General features: G+C 35.4%; 1 protein-coding gene across 2 annotated transcripts in view; it reads right to left on the bottom strand.

Annotated features, from left to right (window-relative positions):
- Nucleotides 1-13,273, bottom strand: part of Wdr70 (WD repeat domain 70) — a 299,382-nt gene extending 286,109 nt beyond the window's left edge. Inside the window, exons 1-4 of one of the 2 annotated variants that reach the window (XM_076857389.2) lie at nucleotides 13,157-13,273; nucleotides 12,996-13,061; nucleotides 8,965-9,048; nucleotides 1,514-1,634 (exon numbers count right to left, since the gene is read on the bottom strand). In XM_076857389.2, coding sequence (XP_076713504.2) covers nucleotides 1,514-1,634; nucleotides 8,965-9,048; nucleotides 12,996-13,061; nucleotides 13,157-13,181 — 296 coding nt within the window. In that variant the 5' untranslated portion in view covers nucleotides 13,182-13,273. Of the gene's footprint in view, nucleotides 1-1,513; nucleotides 1,635-7,647; nucleotides 8,613-8,964; nucleotides 9,049-12,995; nucleotides 13,062-13,156 lie in introns of those variants that run through there. The other variant, XM_076857390.2, reaches the window with a different exon arrangement.
- Nucleotides 13,274-18,904: the final 5,631 nt, after the last annotated feature.

The raw sequence follows: 18,904 nt of genomic DNA, 5'->3' as shown, positions 1-18,904 counted from the left end.
TCTCACTGAGTTGCTTAGTGCCTTGCCATTGCTGAGGCTGGCTTTGAACTCTTGATCCTTCTGCCTCACCCTCCTAAGCCACTGGATTACAGGAGTGCCCTCGGCTCTCAGAAGACTTTTTAAGGAGATTTTTAAGTAAGCATTAAATAATGTCTATGGTTGTACAATTTCAATTTAGGAACTAAATTCATAAACAAAATTGTTTTTCCTACTAACTTCTTAAGAGGAAATATAAATACCTAACATTTTCTAAATAACTCGGTGAGACCCTGTCTCTAAATAAAGTACGAAATAGGGCTAGGGATATGGCTCAGTGGTTAAGTGCTCATGAGTTCAATCTCTAGTACCTCCCCCCCAAAAAAAAAAAGGCTGGGATGTTCCTCAGTGATAAATTGTCCCTTGGTTCAATCCCTAGTACCAAAAAATTAAAAGGGAGACTTGGACTTCTAGTCCCATTCTGCTTCCCAATAGACACAAACTCTAGCAAATGCCAAGATATAGACTTAAGGTTCTGCTCAAGAGTCTACACTGAGGTACTAAAGATCTACACCAAAGAATAGGTGAGCAAAAAAATGAAATTATATAGCATGAGTTTTTGTATTTATACTTTTATCCAAGAATAGAAGTAAATCAATTCCATGGTAGATTTTGCCCAGCATATTATATTTAAACAATGAAAAGTTTATGGAATCAATTTGACAATTAATAATATATGTAGGACAGGGGATATAGCTCAGTGATAAAAGGCTTACCTAAAATGCCAAGGCTGTGGGTTTGATTCTCAACCATAAAAATAACAATAATAGTAATCTAAACATTAGGGTTTTTTTATTATTCCACCCAGATTTGGTATCTATCTATGTTCTTAATAGTTTAGTATTAAGCTTCACTTTAAAGTAATTTTTTAAATGCACAAATTTAAATATATCATATGGAATACTTTTTAAAAATCCCATTGAGTTGGATGAAGTGACAAAAGCCTATAATCCCAGCAACTCTGGAAGATAAAGGAGGAGAATCACAAGTTCAAGGCCAGCCTCAGCAACTTAGTAAGGCCCTAAGAAACTTAGTGAGACCCTGCCTCAAAATAAAAAATATAAAGAACTGGGATGTAGCTCAGTGGCAAAGTATCTCTGGGTTCAATCTCAAGTACCAAATAAATAAATAAGTAAAATCCCACTGATTTCAATAAGACATAGGACTTTTTCATGGCCTAGGAACAGATAATTGCCTCTTATATGCTTTTTCTTTGAGTGGGGGGGCGGTACCAAGGATTGAACTCAGGGGTACTCGACTTCTGAGCCATATCCCAGCCCTATTTTGTATTTTATTTAGAGACAAGTCACACTGAGTTGCTTAATGCATCGCTTTTGCTGAGGCTGGCTTTGAACTCACAATCCACCTGACTCAGCCTCCTATATAAGCTTTTAATATCAGGATCTTTATCTAAATTGTGTTAACAACACTTAGAAAAATAATAGTTTAATAGAAGCCTTCTGAGAGAATCAGGCACCTGGATAATGATTTTGAGCAATCTCTGGCCATATTTGAGCCTGATGGTGTGGGTTCAATATCTTCACTTTGTCTTCTTAATTCTTTCTCTCTGTTCATTTCTTCTTCTTTTTCTCTTGCTTCTGAAAAGATTATTTTAAGAAATTCCAACAGTTAGACTTCAAAACTTAAAATGTGATTTAGAGTATTACCAACAATAGTAAATTAGCCATGGCACAGCCACGATGGAGAACAGTGATAGTTCCTTAAAAAATACAGAATTACCACGTGATCCAGCAATTTACTTCTAGAAAAAAATATATTCAGAAACATTGAAAGCATAATTATACAAAGGCGTTTGTACATCACATTCATAGCACCATTATTCACAACAGCTAAAATGTGGAAGGAACCAAAGAGTCCATCTACAGAAGAAAGGATAAGCAAAATGTGATATATCCATACAATGGAATATTATTCAAGCCATGAAAAGGAAATTCAAGGATGCAATGCTGAGTGAAACAAATCAAAGAAAGATAAATACTGTATGTTACCATTACAAATACTATATGATGCATGAGGTGATACAGAGTAGCTAAAATCAGAGACAAAGGACTTGGGGGAAGGAGGAACGAGAAGTTATTATTTAATAGGTATAAAGTTTTAGTTTTATGTGATGAACAGAATCAACAGAGATGAATGGTGGTGATAGTTGCACAAAACTAAAAACTTAAAAATGGTTACGATGATCAATTTTATCTTCTATTTTACCACAATAAAGTTAAAAAGAAAAGTTACTAACTAAATGATCAACAGGAAAAAATTGAACAAAATTACTGCATGACAACATAAAATGCAACCAATAAAAACAGATGGAAAGTGTAGAAATGTAGAAAATATTAACAGAGTTGCAATGCAAATTAGCATGTGAATAGTCTATGAACCATGAAGGCACAATATAAAATGATAAAGAAGGTGATATGTAAAAAAGACTCCAGAGGTGAGATTTTAGGTAATTTACTTGTTACATTTTAAACCAGAAACTGTGCTTTTTTTCATTTCTGAATTTCCTACACTGGATTTTTAGTCAAGACTACCTACCAAAATTCTAGAAAATTTTCCCCTTTATTAGATTTCTAGAGTTGTTTATTTTAAAAGGAAAAAAAATTCACAAAATTTAGTTTTTTTCTTCTGGTAATCTCACTTTGCAACTGGAGAGGGCACTTAGGTAGGAAAAGAATTATATGGCACACACTTCTAATCTCAGGTACTCAAGAGGCTTGGGCAAGAGGATCACTAGTTGAAGGTCATCCTCAGCAATTTAACAGAATCCTATTTCAAGTTAGAACAAAAAAAAGGGCTGGGATGTAGCTTAGTGGTAGAGCGTTCCTGGATTCAATCCCCAGTACTGAAAAGAAAAAGAATTATATAGTTTGATTCTAAATTGCTACCTCTCTTAATAACCTGAAATAATCTTTAACATTTTTTCCTTTGTTTAATAACAAAATACAATATTGTACATCCAGTTAACCAGCAGCAAAGGACATTTATTAACTGCAATGTTGTATTCTTTAGTGTCTTGTTACTGGAATGTGAAAGAAGAGAAACAAAGAGATAACCAGCAAGTATCAACAAGGAACTAGTCTTTCAAGTAGAATCTGGAAGATAAAATCTCTCTGGGAAGAGGCAAGGCAAACTATAATTCCAGCTCATGTTGATTTTCTCTGGTACCCACTGAACTGAGATGGGTAAAAAGAGTCAATAATTCTGTATTCTTCTATGGATGAAGCTGAATTAAAAAAAAAAAAAATAGAAGCATAGTATCTAGAATTTAGATTGAGCCAGTTTGGCTCCTACTCTCTTTCTGCTTTCAGTCATCCCTCCAACACTCTCATCTTATCCCATAGGATAAGCTTGGGGCCAATTCTGTCCTTAACAAGGAAGATAACGACGAGGAAATTTTATTTGCTAAATTATTAGCTTCATTATCTTTTCCTCGCTAAGAAAATAATTTTCTCCAGATGGGAGGCATCATTATGCTTCAGGCAAAGCTGGGCCCCTCCCTATAGCTACTACTTTTGGGTAACAATTTGTCTTAAAAAAAAAAAAAAGGCGAGGTGGGGATGGGGGTGGGGTGGGGTGGGTGGAGGGCCATGGCTGGGATTGTGGCTCAGCGGTAGAACACTCACTCACCTAGCATGTGCAAGGCACTGGGTTCAATCCTCAACACCACATAAAAATAAAAGTATTGTGTCAAACTACAACTTAAACAAAAGATTAAAAAAAATAAAAGCATCCCATATGTATACAACTTTAAGTTAACAGCAAACTATCCAAAACAACTGTCTCATCTAGACGGATTCACAGAAACTGCAGATTCCAATAAATGCAATTCAGCACTGAAAATTTCACTATAGTAACTACTTAGTAGGAAGAAATAAGTTAAGATAAAATGTAAAGGAAATAAGATTACTAGAAATATAAGTTAAAACAAATGTTTTCTAATTGTGATATTTTCTTTACCCACAGTACTTAAACCTTGCTGAAATGATTCATTTGGCTTCTTTTTTTTTTTTTGGAGTTGTTGATGTACCTTTACTTTTTATATACTTATTTATGTGTGGTACTGTGGATTGAACCCAGTGCCTCACACTTGGTAGGCAAGTGTTCTATTTTGCCACTGAGCCACAACCACAACCCCACTTTTGTTATTTAACAACTCACTTGGGGCTGGGGATGTGGCTCAAGCGGTAGTGCGCTCACCTGGCATGCATGCTGCTCGGGTTCCATCCTCAGCACCACATACAAACAAAGATGTTGTGCCCACCGAAAATTAAAAAACATTAAAAAATTCTCTCTCTCTCTTTTTAAAAAAAAAAATAAATAAATAAATAAACATTAAAAATTCTCTCTCACTCTCTCTTTTAAAAAAAAAACAACAAAAAAAAAAACTCACTGGCCTACCAATTTCATAAAAATTTAATTTAAAATCTGTTTAATGGCAAAATACTAACGAATAAGAAACTAGATGAGACTGTTTCAATTACATTAACTACATTTCTCCATTAAATATTTAGGGAAAATGGGCTGGGGCTGTAGCTCAGTGACAGACTGCTTGCCTAGCACGTGTGAGGCACTAGGTTCGACCCTCAGCACCACATAAAAATAAAGATATTATGCCCATCTACAAATATACACACACACACACACACACACATATTATATAATATATATAAAAAATAAAGGTATTATGTTCATCTACAACTTCAAAAAATAAATGAAAAAAAATATTTAGGTATGTGGGGCTGGGGTTGTGGCTGAGTGGTAAAGCACTTTCCTCACATGTGTGCATGTGTGAGGCACTGGGTTCAATTCTCAATAGCACATATAAATAAAATGAATAAAATAAAGTTTCCATCAACACCTAAAAGAAATTTTTAAAAAATTAGGGATGTAACTACTACAGATAAAGCTATTAGGCACAGTACATATGAAAACAAAGAACAAAGTTGTACTTTAGACATTAACAATATGCACATAAATTTATAATTTATAGTTTTATAAAAATACAGGTGAGGAACAACTATGATACCCAAGAGATATTAAAACAATTCCAAGGAAAAGTAAAACATAACATAGATTAATAAGATGAGGAAGAATTTAGCTGGCTGGAGAGAAAAAATGTTTCAGGGGAAAATAAAATTCTTCCTAAAGCTTGTCTAATTTCTGAAATTTCTGCAACAATTATCTCTTTTCAGGTTCATTAAGTCATCACTGACATTAGATTCAAATCCTACCTTAAAATAGTTTTTTCCATCAAGTAACAGAAAAAAATTCATAATTCACCCAAAGCATAATCACACCCAAATTAAATATCTGAATAAAAGAAAATTTTTCTTCCCCATTTATTTCCTCATGATTTTTTAAGGGGTCTGTGTCTTTCATGTCTTATAGCTTTCAGGAACATACAGGACATATTAAAACAATTTGAATAGCTTCCATACATTTCTTAACACATATTTTATCAAGATTTTATAGTAATTCATTCTTTCTACTAGGGCATTTAGAACCAAAACAGTTCACATCCACATACAAAGACAATTACACTTACTATTAAGAGTTTTAAGGTCTTATTGCCCCACATGTGAACCAATGCCCAGGTAAAGACCCCAATACTAATCATGAAATTAATAATGCCTATATTTAAATTTGCCAATTTTAAAGTCAAATTGTATGTCAATCCAATTGTCTGGATGTAATTTAATTGCCAAATTGGGCAAACACAAAAATAATGTCTTCCAATGAATAACTTCCCAGACAGAAGATTACTACCATATTCCAATAAATTACCCCAAATCACATTTTCCATTTACATACTACAGCTAAGCAGATCTTTCAAACAGACATCAATGTAGATTCAGGTGTTAAAATCAGGGGTAGAAACAGCAGTCCAAGTCCAAGAACATAATACTAAATCAAGAGAGTTTAATACATTTAACTTGTTAATAAATATTAAGAACAGTCTTGAGACAATTTTTCAGAAATGTAAAAATCTAATGATTCCCTGAAATTTCTTAGGTAGAGTACATACATGTTTTATGAAGAAAAATTATAGGATTTAAAAATAAAAATATACTTGACTATTTACAAAATAATATGCCCAACATACTAATCCCTTCAAGAATCCCCAAGATAGATCTTATCATATCCAACCTAACAGCGAATTTAAGGATCAGATGTTTGACAACCCATCCAGCTTTATTCATCTAGTAGATTGTGGGGCTGAACTTCAAACCTAAATTCTCCAGCTCCATATGCCAAGCTTTTTCCAGTGAATTGTGCCAACCTAAAATATTTTCCAGATAGTCAGGATTTTTTTAAAGTGTAGTATTACAATTCTAAATCCAATTCAATTTCCTCAAATATATACTAAGAACCTATTTTGCTGGGGACTACAAAACTTATATTGCTAAATAAGATTTATCTCCCTGTTCAAAGCTTTTTTTTTTTAAGTTGTAGATGGACACAATACCCTTATTTTGTTTATTTATTTTTAATGTAGTGCTAAGGAGTAAACCCAGTGCCTCACACATGCTAGGCAAGCGCTCTACCACTGAGCCACAATCCCAGCCCTGTTCAAAGCATTTTGTATAACATACATAAAGAACTAAATACAATATACCAAAATTTTGACAGTGTAAGCATTCATAAAAATGTTTATAAGTGCTTGAAATGTTTGTAAATATATCTCAGAGAACATACCTTTGTATCTGATATTAAAATTGATTTTTAGATGTGATAATAGCATGTGATATACAATATGAAATATATTTGATCTTTGTCCCCATATCCAACCACAGAGCTCCTAAAATCTTAAGAATTTCCTGAGTTGTCTGAACTGTCTTTTGTTATTCATTAGGAGCCCCTTTTGATCACACCAGTATAAGCTGAGGTAAATTACTGTAGGTCCCCTAGACAGTCTCAGGATAGAACTACTCTGGGAAAAAAAGAGGGTTGGCTAGAGATAAGTTCTATAAAACCTCTTGAAAACTATAGTTGAACTTCAAGGTTACTGAACATGTGGAAGAACTTAGGGATTGGTGTACCCTGAATCTACCAAAACCCATACCTTGCCCCACTACATCACTTCACCTGGCTGTTCATCTCTATACTTTAGAATATCCTTTATAAACCAGTAAATATTAAGTAAAGTATTTCCCTAAGCTCTGAGAGCTCTCCTAGAAAATTATCAAGTACAGCAGATGGGGGTCATGAGAATGCCATTTTATAGTCAGTGGATCAGAGACACAGGTCACAATCTGGGACCAGCAATTAACATCTGAAGTGGTAGCAGTACTGTGGAGGTTTCCAGGTAAGTAGTTTCAGAAATAAGAATTGAGTTGCTAAAAACCCAGTTGGTGTTCATATAAGAATTGCTTGATGCCAGAGGAAAAACTCCCACACATTTGGTGTTAGACATGAAGTGTGTGAGAAAAGGAAAAACAGTTTGGTTTTTCCTATCTTTTATAAAGTATTTTGGTTAAGGGCTGGGGTTGTGGCTCAGTGGTAGAGCACTTGCCTAGCATGTGTGAGGCATTGGGTTTGATTTTCAGCACCATGTATTAATAAATAAAAAATAAAGGTCCATTCATAACTAAAAAAAAAAATTCTGGTTTTTTAAAAGGATCCTTATTGCTTTATGATACATGCTTAAATATTTATAGATAAAACAGTATGTCTAGGATTTGCCTCAAAGTAATCAGAGAAAGGAAGCAAATGGAACAGTAGCTTGCTTTATTTGTTCATTTATTTATTTATTCTTTTTGGATTGGGGATTAAACCCAGGGGTGCTTTATCACTAAGCTGTATCCCCAGACCTTTTTTATTTTTGGAAACAGGGTCTCGCTAAGTTGCTGATGGTCTCGTTGAGTCTTGCCTTGAATTTGCGATCCTCTTTCTTAGTCTCCCAAATCACAGAGATTACAAACCTGTGCTATCAAGCCCAGCAATGAATTGTTACAGTAGTTAAAATCTGAGTGATAGGTAAATGGTAGTTCACTACTGTATGTGTAATTTGAAATTTCACATAATGAAGATTAAAAACCAAATAGTGTATGTACATAGCTGCCTTTTTAACACACACACACACACACACACACACACACACACACTTTCTTCCAAAAACCAGAAATATTTTGTTTCAAGCTCACAATCTAAATGTTAGATATTGCTACTAAACCATTTATCACTTTTAAACCAACAATGACAAGTACGATAACAATATTCATTTAAATTGAATTTTTTGAGGAGTCCTGTCTGTCTGATTGCTAGCCCCTTCTCTAGTATAAGAATGAGCTGAATCAGATCCAAAGAAAGCAGAGGAGTCAGTCTTCTCCGAAAACTCTGAGGTGGTACCTAGAACTGCCAACCATCTGGTATCAAACCAGTCTGGAAATTAAGGCCTTCATTAAATGTCTGATACAACTCATTAAGGCAGGGATTCAACAGCAGCAGCCACATTCACTGTATGTCTCAATTTTCTATACTGTCTGGGTCAACAGTCAGTGGTGTAAACAGCTCTGAGAGCCACCTCTGGCCCAGCCTTCCAAATACTGGTTCCGCTGTAAGCAGGAAAGAAAAAAATGAAATGAGAGTCAGACAGAGGTGGGAGGAGAGGTAATAAAGAAACGGCTATTCTGATTCCTATAAATTAATTGAGAATCCTTATTTGTTCACAGAACACATTTTAAAAGATTTTAGAATGCAGACCTTCTTATCCTATTTAGGTGCAGCTTTTACCATGTTTAAAAAGAAAAAGAATTCAAGTTCTGCTTGTAAAAAAGAACCAGCACATATGGTCCTTAAACAACTTTGAAAATATTTTTCTGTCTTTTAACTGTCAAAATAGTCTTGCTAAGTATATACAGTATTTAAACCAATAAAAGGAAAAGGACAAATATCTGAACTTCTTACCCAGTGTCTTCCGACTTCTTTCCACAGCTGTTCTTCGAGTTTGCTCAAACATAGCTTCCAAGTCAAATGTGCGAGCTTTTTTTCCTAAAACAGAAGCAAATGACAGACTATGACTATCTTTTAATAAGCTGGCCAAACTTTAGGTATTTAATAATTACTGGCTGATGAATAACCACTTAGGCTGTCTACTTTCTATCAAGACTCCAAAATAAGAAGAAAAAAATCAAGGAAAAAGGAATTTAGATTACAGAGAATTTTTTTAATTTAACATATTAACTTTATTTTATTTATTAAATGTGGTGTGCTGAGAATCAAACCCAGTGCCTCACCAGTGCTAGGCAAGTGCTCTGAGCTACAGCCCTACAGAGACTTTTTAATGGTAACCTCAAATACTAGGTATAGGTTGAATATCACTTATCCAATGCTTAGAACCACAAGTATTTCAGATTTGGGGCTTTTTCAAATTTTGGAATACGTGCACAGATTTTACTGGTTAAGCATCCATAATTCAAAATCCAAAACTTTTTGCACACTGTCATAATGTTCAAAAGGTTTGAATTGCAGATGTTTCAATTAGGAATGCTCAACCTGTAACATTAAATGGCCAACTTCCTTATACTTCCCTAATTTATCTGGATCCTTAGCCATGGTGTGTTGAGCAGAATGGAGAATGTCCACACCTTAATCTCTAGAACATGAGAAACTATTCCAAGTGCATGGAAAAGGGATTTTTCAGATATAATTAGATTACAGGCTTTAAAACAGGGAGACTTTTCTAGTCAGTCCATTTTAATCACAAAGTCCTAAAAAGCAAAGATGAAAAACAGATATGTTTTTCAAAGAGATTCAAAAGCAGGAGAAGGGCTCAAGGCACTGAAGTTGGCTTGAAGACAAAAGGACAACATTGAAGAGAACTCTATGTATGCTAAGGAGGTAAGAGACAGCCAGACAGAAAGGCTGCAAGGAACTGTATTGAGCATGGATGCAGATTTTTCTGACACACACCAGATCCTCCAGATGAGAGAACAGGCTTCCCAACACCCCACTTCTGCCTTGACACCCAGAGCAGAGAAAGCAGCACAGCTCACCTAGACTTCTGACTGATAAAACAGCACCAATAATTATCACCTAGTTCTAAGATGCTAAATTTGTGGTAATTTGTTACAGCAGGAAAAAAAATATAATTACTAACTATATTTTTAAGCATATTATCTTAAACATAGTATTAAAACTCCCAAAGAACCAAACACTAAATGTGAAATGTAAAGCTGTAGAAATGGGGATGATCCCCATAACTTTCCCCTACTTGGCATAAACATCTGGACCATTCCTCTCACTCTTGAGTAAAGGAATGTAATACTGGATTGTAGGATTTATTAACAATGTAATAATGAACACAACCAAAAGCCTTCAGGTTAAATCCTCAAACATTGGCCCTTAGTGCACCTGCAGTCCCAGCTACTTCCAGAGGTTAAGGCTAGAGAAATATTTAAACTAAAGAGTTCAGTCCCAAACAGGGCAACATAATAAGACCACCCCCATCTTTTAAAAAAATGGCCCCCAATGTGTAAGTCCCATGTTTAATTATTAGCAATACAATCAATTCATAATGGTGAAAAATAGGACACCAAAAATTTGAGAGTTTAAAGAAATTATGAAGAATCTCAATGTTTGAATGAACCACATGTTCATTTTAAAACACAAAGTAATTTTAAAACACAAAAGTAATTTTAAAACACAAAGTAATTTTAAAACACAAAATTTTAAAACACAAAGTAAAAAGAATAAACATTTTTCACATATCACTTTCTAAAATGATAATTCATATTCTGCATTGGTAGGGTATCATAAGAATGGCATTCCTACTATAAACTGCTGACTTTGGTACATATTGAAACACCCTTTCTGAAGAGCATTATGGCAGTAACTATCAAGCAGCTTTTAAAAATGCATACTCATTTTTTTAGATACTTTTTAATATTTACATTGTAAAAAAAAAAAAAGTTGCCCTTCTTTTAGAAATCTACTCTATAGAAATACACATAAAAAGCCTTATAGAAAAAAAGAAAAGTGTTATTCATTAAAAAAAAAAGTTCTTTTAGCCTTATTTTTAAAAAATTTAAATTACAAACCATGTAAGGGAAAGTTAAAAATATTACACATTACAGCAGTATTAGTCTATTATCCACTCATTCAAAATCGTGTTTTGGGACAGCAGTATAACTCAGTAGTAGAACATGTGTTTAGCATATATGAAGCCCTTGATTTGATCCCAGCACTATTAAAAAAAAAAAAAAAATTCATGTTTTGGAAGAACATTTTACAATACAGGAATCCTCAAAATATTGTCTTTCGTTATATTATAAATTGTTGGGTACAATAGTGCATGCTCGTAATCCCAGCAACTTGGGAGGCTGGGGCAGGAGGATCTAAAGTTTGAGGCCAGCCTCATCAACTTAGAAAGACCCTGTCTCAAAATAAAAGATAAAAAGGACTAGGGGGCTGTGGTTGTGGCTCAGCAGTAGAGTATTTGCCTAGCATGCGTGAGGCACTGGGTTCAATCCTCAGCACCATATAAATATAAAGAAATAAAGTATTGTGTTCATCTACAACTAAAAATATTTAGAAAGGAAAAAAAAAGGACTGGGATGTAGCTCAGTGGTAAGCATCCCTGGGTTCAATCCCCAGTACATAATAATAATAATAATATAAATTTACACATAAGTATATTAGTTTTCTTAATACAGAAAAACTGAGAAGTTTTATTTTGATTTTTAGATCATGAGTGATTTTACTTTATTCCTTGTGATTTACTGTGTTCTCTAGATTTTTCTGCTATTAATAAGTATTGTTTTTGAAATTAGGGGGGAGGGTTTTAAAATTAAAAAAAAAAAAAGATCTGAAATGAAAATAAATATTGTAGTTACCTATTTGTTGATCTGTGCTCACCAGAAGATAGTAAACATGTGGCTGAAGGCATGAACTGAATAAATGAATTAAATACATTAGCCTGACATTTGTTCCCAGCAAAAATGGGATGGAAAAACAATTTACATTTGATTTTTACTGAGGGAAATGCTTTTAACCGATGACTACATCTTGTTGAGACCCTTTTCTTTACCCCATAATGTGCCATAACTAGGGTCCACACAAAGATTGAAGTAAAGATTCTGGAGGAAAAAGAAGCAAAAGGGACTGAACAGGGGCTGGGGCTCCATGGCAGAGTGCTTGCCTAGCACTTGTGAGGCACTGGGTTCGATCCTTAGCACCATACACAAAAATAAGCACATAAAATAAGGGCATGCTGTCCATCTACAACTACCAAAAAAAAAAAAAAATTTTAAAGGGACGACACAGGGGCTCAGTGGTAGAGCACTTGCCTAGCATGCGTGAGACACTGGGTTCGATCCTTGGCACCACATAAAAATAAAATAAAGGTACGTGTCCACTTACAACTAAAAAGTAAATGTTAAAAAATATTTTAACAAAAAGGGGATCGAGAGGCTGGGGTTGTGGCTCAGTGGTAGCGCGCTCGCCTAGCATGCTTGAGGCACTGGGTTCGGTCCTCAGCACCACATAAAAACAAAATAATGTGTCCGCCTAAAACTAAAGATACATAAATAAATAAATGTTTTTTTAAAAGGGGGATCGAACAACAATTATAATATTATCTAATGGCTCCCCCCGCTCTTTTTTCTTTTTCCCAAAAAGGCCATTTCTTAGCTCTGTTTCAGGACGCAAAGAGACAACTCCTTCCACCAACATATGTTCTCCTCTGAGTAAGTCCCAAAAACTGTACCTTTCTTTCAAGACTTGTCGGTAAGTGTCGTGTGCACTGGCCCCAACAGAAGGGAAGGGTAAAAGACGAATGAGGAAAATGTCGAGAAACTAGAGAGTCTACGCTAAAGCTAAAAGGAGTTGGCACGCCACAAAGTGCAACGCAGAAGTGACAACTCGGCCTTCTCTCCTGACCTTCAGTTCTTAAATCCTCTGCAAAAGGAGACCGGGCTCTGCCCCGGCCATTCACTCACCGAACCCCGTGAAGCCCATGGTAACCGCCAGCTCTGGGTCGGGTCCCGACGTGTCTGAGCCTGTCACTGTGGCAAGAAAAAGGAGAGGAGCTCCCGTTAGTGCGGCGCCCGACACCAGGGACAGCACGCCCACCCACCCCGGCTCGCCTTGCCGAACGCACCTTCGCTGGGCCCCGAGCGCTCCATGGCAAGCCACACAGACAAACGTCCTGCAGCTGCAGCCCACACCGGTGCCGCACTCAGCCTGCAACCGCGGAGGAAGTCTGGCCTCCGAGTGTCAGCGATGCCGCAACGCCAAGAGCGGCGCCTTCCGCAAAGGGAAGGAGCCTTTCCGAACAGTGCCGCCCTAGCGGGAGGGCGGGGAAGCACCGCTCGAGCAGCCCGCCAGCTCAGTCCACTGGTGGGAAAAATGATTTGGAATTTCTCTAAAACCCATGACTCTTTTTTCTTTTTCTTTTTTTTCCTCCCCGATTACTGGAGATTGAACCCAGGAGTGCTCTACCTTTGGGCTACATCGCAGCCTTTTTAATTTTATCAATGAGACCATGTCTCATTGAGTTGCCAGGCTGGTCTCCAGCTTGTGATCCTCCTGCCTCAGTCTCCAGAGTGACTGTGATTACTAAAGTGTGCCACTAACCCGGGCAAAACCGTTGACTTCTTCAGATGAGTTCGCTGCCCAGATGAAAATCCTCACAGAATATAAAAATAAGTCAACAATCTCCTGTTCTTTGTGTTTTAGCCTTCTTTATGACAAAATTCCCACAGTTCTCTAATTTTAAATATTTCTTAAGGAAGAAAGGAGTACTATCTCCTCCATTACCCAAGAGTACTCAAAAGAAATTAAAAAAAAAAAAAAAACCCGCGTGACTATGAGTTGTCAGAAAACGCTCTCAAGCTCCTGACCTTAGTCAAGCTTAATGCTTGTTTACAGAGCAGAGCAAGGGTCCCAAAACGATTTTTGCGTATATTTATTGTATTTCCAATTCCCATTGGCTTTGATTTCTTTACAATTTGACTCCCTATCCATACTATGAATTAACGGTATATTATTTATCCTTATATTTCTGGAATTTACTAAAGCTGTGTGTACTCCTAATAAATTGTTGAATGAAAATGCATTCATGGGCTGGGGATGTGGCTCAAGCGGTAGCGCACTCGCCTGGCATGCGTGCGGCCCGCGTTGGATCCTCAGCACCACATACAAAACAAAAATGTTGTGTCCGCCAATAACTAAAAAATAAATATTAAAATTCTCTCTCTCTCTCTCTCAAAAAAAAAAAATTTTTTAAAAAAGAAAGAAAATGCATTCATAAAGGTACTCATTAGCCCCACTTGAGTCTCCTAACTCAGATTATGCTTTATCTGTACACACTAAATGATAATAATCAAGCCTAATATAATTTCCATTGTTCTTAGAATAAATATAAAAATTATTAACATGGAGGCTGAGGATGTACCTCAGGGATAGAGCCCCTACTTAGCATGAACAAGGGCCTGAGTTTGATCCCCAGCACCAAAAATAAGTTATTATCTTGGCCTCCAAAACTTTCCTGCATTTCTGACTTCATTTTTTACTATTTTCCACCACATCAGCCTTCTTTTAGTTCTATATGCAGTCTCAAAACACAGTGCATATATAATTTGAAACAAAGTAGGGCTTCATCTAGAGATTACTTAACTCAATGTGAACTTCAATAAATAAGGCTAATTCATTTTGCTTTTATAAAAATAAGTTTCGTAATGCCAAGCCTGAGTACAGCTATGCAAGCATCAGTTACTTAAACAGAACTTTGTGAATACAGTTTGTTATTAATCCACACCCTTACCTATAGCTATTTCAGTTTAGTAGTCAAGGGTGGTAGGTGAAGCATTAAGATGATATATAAAATTTTAGACTACAAAGTACTAGAGGAAAAAGAGAAAGGGACGAGAGGTATCAATAAGTAGGAACAGCTATTCATGATCATTAGAGAAAAGTCACAAGAAGATGTATTTGCTTTTGATAAAGAATACAGGCTCCATGATGCACACCTGTAATCCCAAAGGCTCAGGAGCCTGAGGCAGGAGGATCATGAGTTCAAAGCCAGCCTCAGCAACGTGGAGGTGCTAAGCAACTCAGTGAGACCCTATCTCTAAATAAAATACAAAATAGGTCTGTGAATGTGGTTCAGTGGTTGAGTGGCCCTGAGTTCAATCCTGGATATACAAAAAAAAAAAAAAAAAAAGAAAGAAAGAAAAAGACAATAATTGCACTAGCAGTGATTTCTACATTAAAGTATTTATTTGTGTGAAACAAATTCATAATCATAACTTTTAAGTGTAACAGGGCAAATTTGATTTTCTTGGAGCAAATGAACTTAATTTATATATTAATCAAATATTTAAGAGGTAATATAGTGTTACATAGATGAGTTCAATAACCACAATGTCTAGATTTAAATCCTGTTTGTTTTCAATACTGGGGATCTAATGCAGGGCTCTGGCATGTCAGGCAAGTACTCCACCACTGATTTATATCCTCAAGTCCTTTTTATTTTAAGATGGCACCTTGCTAAATTGCCCAGACTCACCTTGAACTTGGGATCCTCTGCTTTACCCTCCCAAGTAGTTGAGATTATGTAGGTGCACCACCATGCCTGGTTTTGATTAAATAATTTTGGGTGAGTTGGCCTCTATGTACTTCAGCTTATTTATCTGTTAGGTAGATAACAATAGCACTCATCACATTAGTTTTTTTCTGGTGATTGAATGAGTTAATCCTCATAAAAGAATTAGAATAATGTCTGGGATATATTACACACTCAGACACAAAGCATTACAATTTCCATTCTAATAAAGAGATTTTTTAAAACCTAAATACCTATCAGAAGCTTAATCAGATTCAGTCAACTTAAAATCAAGAATAAAGAAAGCTACTTGAGCAGTGATTTCAGTGTGAGCTGAAGACCTGCTTAAGGATGTCCATGAGATCAAAACTATTTTCATAAAAACGCTAAGACATCATTTACTTTTTTCACTCCATTGACATTTTCACTGATGGTGATATTAAAAAATAAAGTGAGACACATTTAAATATGAGAATTTATTTCAGCAAACAATGATTCATAAATTGGGGGGCAGGAGACCACAAGCCCTTCAGGTCTTTGCCCAAGGGGCACAAGGGAAAGGCTTTTATGGGAGAGAATATGGGACTAGAGCACAGAAAATATTTGACTTGTTAAACTGGAGCAGTAGCCTTATTTGAATCATTCTAATGAAAAGTCTCATTTAAGAAGAAGATTAACATTAAACAGGGAGGAGAGGTGGGAGGGAAAGGGAGAGAGAAGGGAAATTGCATGGAAATGGAAGGAGACCCTCACTGTTATACAAAATTACATATAAAAGGAAAGGGGAAAAAAAAGGGGAAGAAATGAATTACAGTAGATGGGGTAGAGAGAGAAGATGGGAGGGGAGGGGAAGGTAAATAGTAGAGGATAGGAAAGGCAGCAGAACACATCAGACATTAGTATGGCAATATGTAAAACAGTGGATGTGTAACCGATGTGATTCTGCAATCTGTATACTGGGTAAAAATGGGAGTTCATAACCCACTTGAATCAAATGTATGAAATATGATATGTCAAGCGCTTTGTAATGTTTTGAACAACCAATAAAAAATGAAAAAAAAATAAATTAAAAAAAGCATACCCTGAAAGTAAAATAAAATGTAAAATATAATATGGAAATTAGTGGAAATAGTAGAATAAGGATCTCCAGAAATCTGTTCCTCCATAAAAGCAATGAGAATATTGTTAAAAAACATTGTCAGAATCAACTGTTTCAGAACTCTGAAATTAACCAAAGAGTTGCAACAATAAAGAATCAATTATTAAAAAAAAAAAAAAGAAAAGTCTCATTTAAACTTTAGTTGGCAATTTGTGATTACTTAAGCTTAAGAGCTCTCTAGTTTGGAGTCAGCAAATTTCTGATTGGTGTCAAATGTGACCGTTTACACTGAGTTGAGTTTTGCTTTGTGAAGGTAAGAACTCAGGGAAGTCAAACTACCTCAGTCTAGTGGCCTTTTCTTTTTTCAACAGCAATATCTTTTTATTTTTATATTGTAGTTGTAGATGGACAGTATGCCTTTGTTTATTTTTTTTAATGTGGTGCTAGGGACTGAACCCAGTGCCTTATACATGCTAGGCAAGCACTCTGTCACTGAGCCACAGCCCCAGCTCCAGTCTAGTGGTCTTCTAATTAATAATTTTAAAGGTGGGTAAAACTACTAGATCCATAACATAAATCAAGGGAGTGGTAAGCAAAATGCTGTAGTAGTCACTGTGTTTTTTTGTTACATATCTTCTATAAACAAAACCAGTTTCCCTTAATAAAGCAATAAGCATTAATTTTATTAAATGGTAAAATATAGAACACGACTAAGACATCAAAATATGATGGTCCTCTAAGAAGAAAATCACTTGTATTTGGGTTGTTAGAATTTTAATGAACCATCATTTTTGCCTGATATGGTGACTCACAAAGTATAGTTATTCAGATATATGTATTTAGGAAATATTTTCTCCAGAATTAATGAAATGAGTTTGTCAATTCAAGGAAAATGACTGTACTTGTTACCCACAGAATTTGAATTTTCAAGAGAAAACTGGAAACTTCAAAAACTCAATAGCCACAAAAGATCACAAGAGAAGAAAAGAATACTCAATAGCTCCCTTCAGTTTGACAGTTTCCAAAACTTTTTTTTTTTTTTTTTTTTTTTTTAATATTGGGGATTCAACCAGTGTTGTTTTTTTGTTTTTGTTTTTTTTTTTTTTTTTTTTTTTTTGGTACTGGGGACTCCCCCAGTGTTTTTAATTTTTATTTTGAGACAAGATCTCTCAAAGTTCAGACTGTTCTCAAACTTGCAATCCTCCTGCCTCATTCTCCTGAGTCACTGGGATTAGACATAGCACCACAACTAGCCTTAATTTTTTGTATAAGATAGATAATGATATTAACATGATAACTTTTTCTTTTGGTTAATTAAATATGTCAACATTGGAAGTTCTGCAGAACTCAGTGAACCAATATTTCCCAAGTAATCAGCACATAATATCAGAATCATGTGGGGATAAAATATCAATTCAAAGTACAAGACAGACCAGTGGATTTTAATTTAACTAAGAACAAAAAGAACTCACTGGGGCTGGGGTTGTGGCTCAGTGTTAAGGCGCCTGCCCAGCATGTATGAGGCACTGGGTTCAATTCTTAGCACTGCATATAAATAAATAAATTAAATAAAGTCCATCAACATCTAAAAATACATATTTTAAAAACTGCTAAAAGTGTTTTATTTAAAAAAAAAAAAAACAAAAAAACTCACTGATGGGAGCGAGGGAGGGTGTGTGTCACTGACAGTTTCAAATTCCACATCGCAGCTAATCTTTAAGAAACTACCACTTGTAAAGTCTGATCCAGTGCCAAAGAATATTCACAAGTGTCTAAAGGGCTATTAAAATCCTTCTTTTTCGGGCTGGGGATGTGGCTCAAGCGGTAGTGCGCTCGCCTGGCATATGTGCGGCCCAGGTTTGATCCTCAGCACCACATACAAACAAAGATGTTGTGTCTGCCAAAAACTAAAAAATAAATAAATAAATATTAAAATTCTCTCTCTAAAAAAAACAAACTTCTTTTTCCAGTTATATAATTGAAACCAGCTTTTCTTCAGCTAAACATATCTCAACCTATTGACAGCAGATGCAGACATGAGAATCCAGCTGTCTTGTTAAGCCAAATATTAAAGACATCTGTAAAAATGTGAAATAATTCTGTTCTTCTTACAAGTGTTTTAGTTTTTAAAAGTACAATGATTTCTCATAAAATATATGTTATTTATATTAACATGGATTTGGTCTGTTATACTTTTAAATGAA

This window comes from Callospermophilus lateralis, chromosome 5 (genome assembly GCF_048772815.1).
Source record: "Callospermophilus lateralis isolate mCalLat2 chromosome 5, mCalLat2.hap1, whole genome shotgun sequence".
In the NCBI taxonomy this organism is placed as follows: domain Eukaryota; kingdom Metazoa; phylum Chordata; class Mammalia; order Rodentia; family Sciuridae; genus Callospermophilus; species Callospermophilus lateralis.
This window is presented reverse-complemented; position numbering and strand designations above follow the sequence as displayed.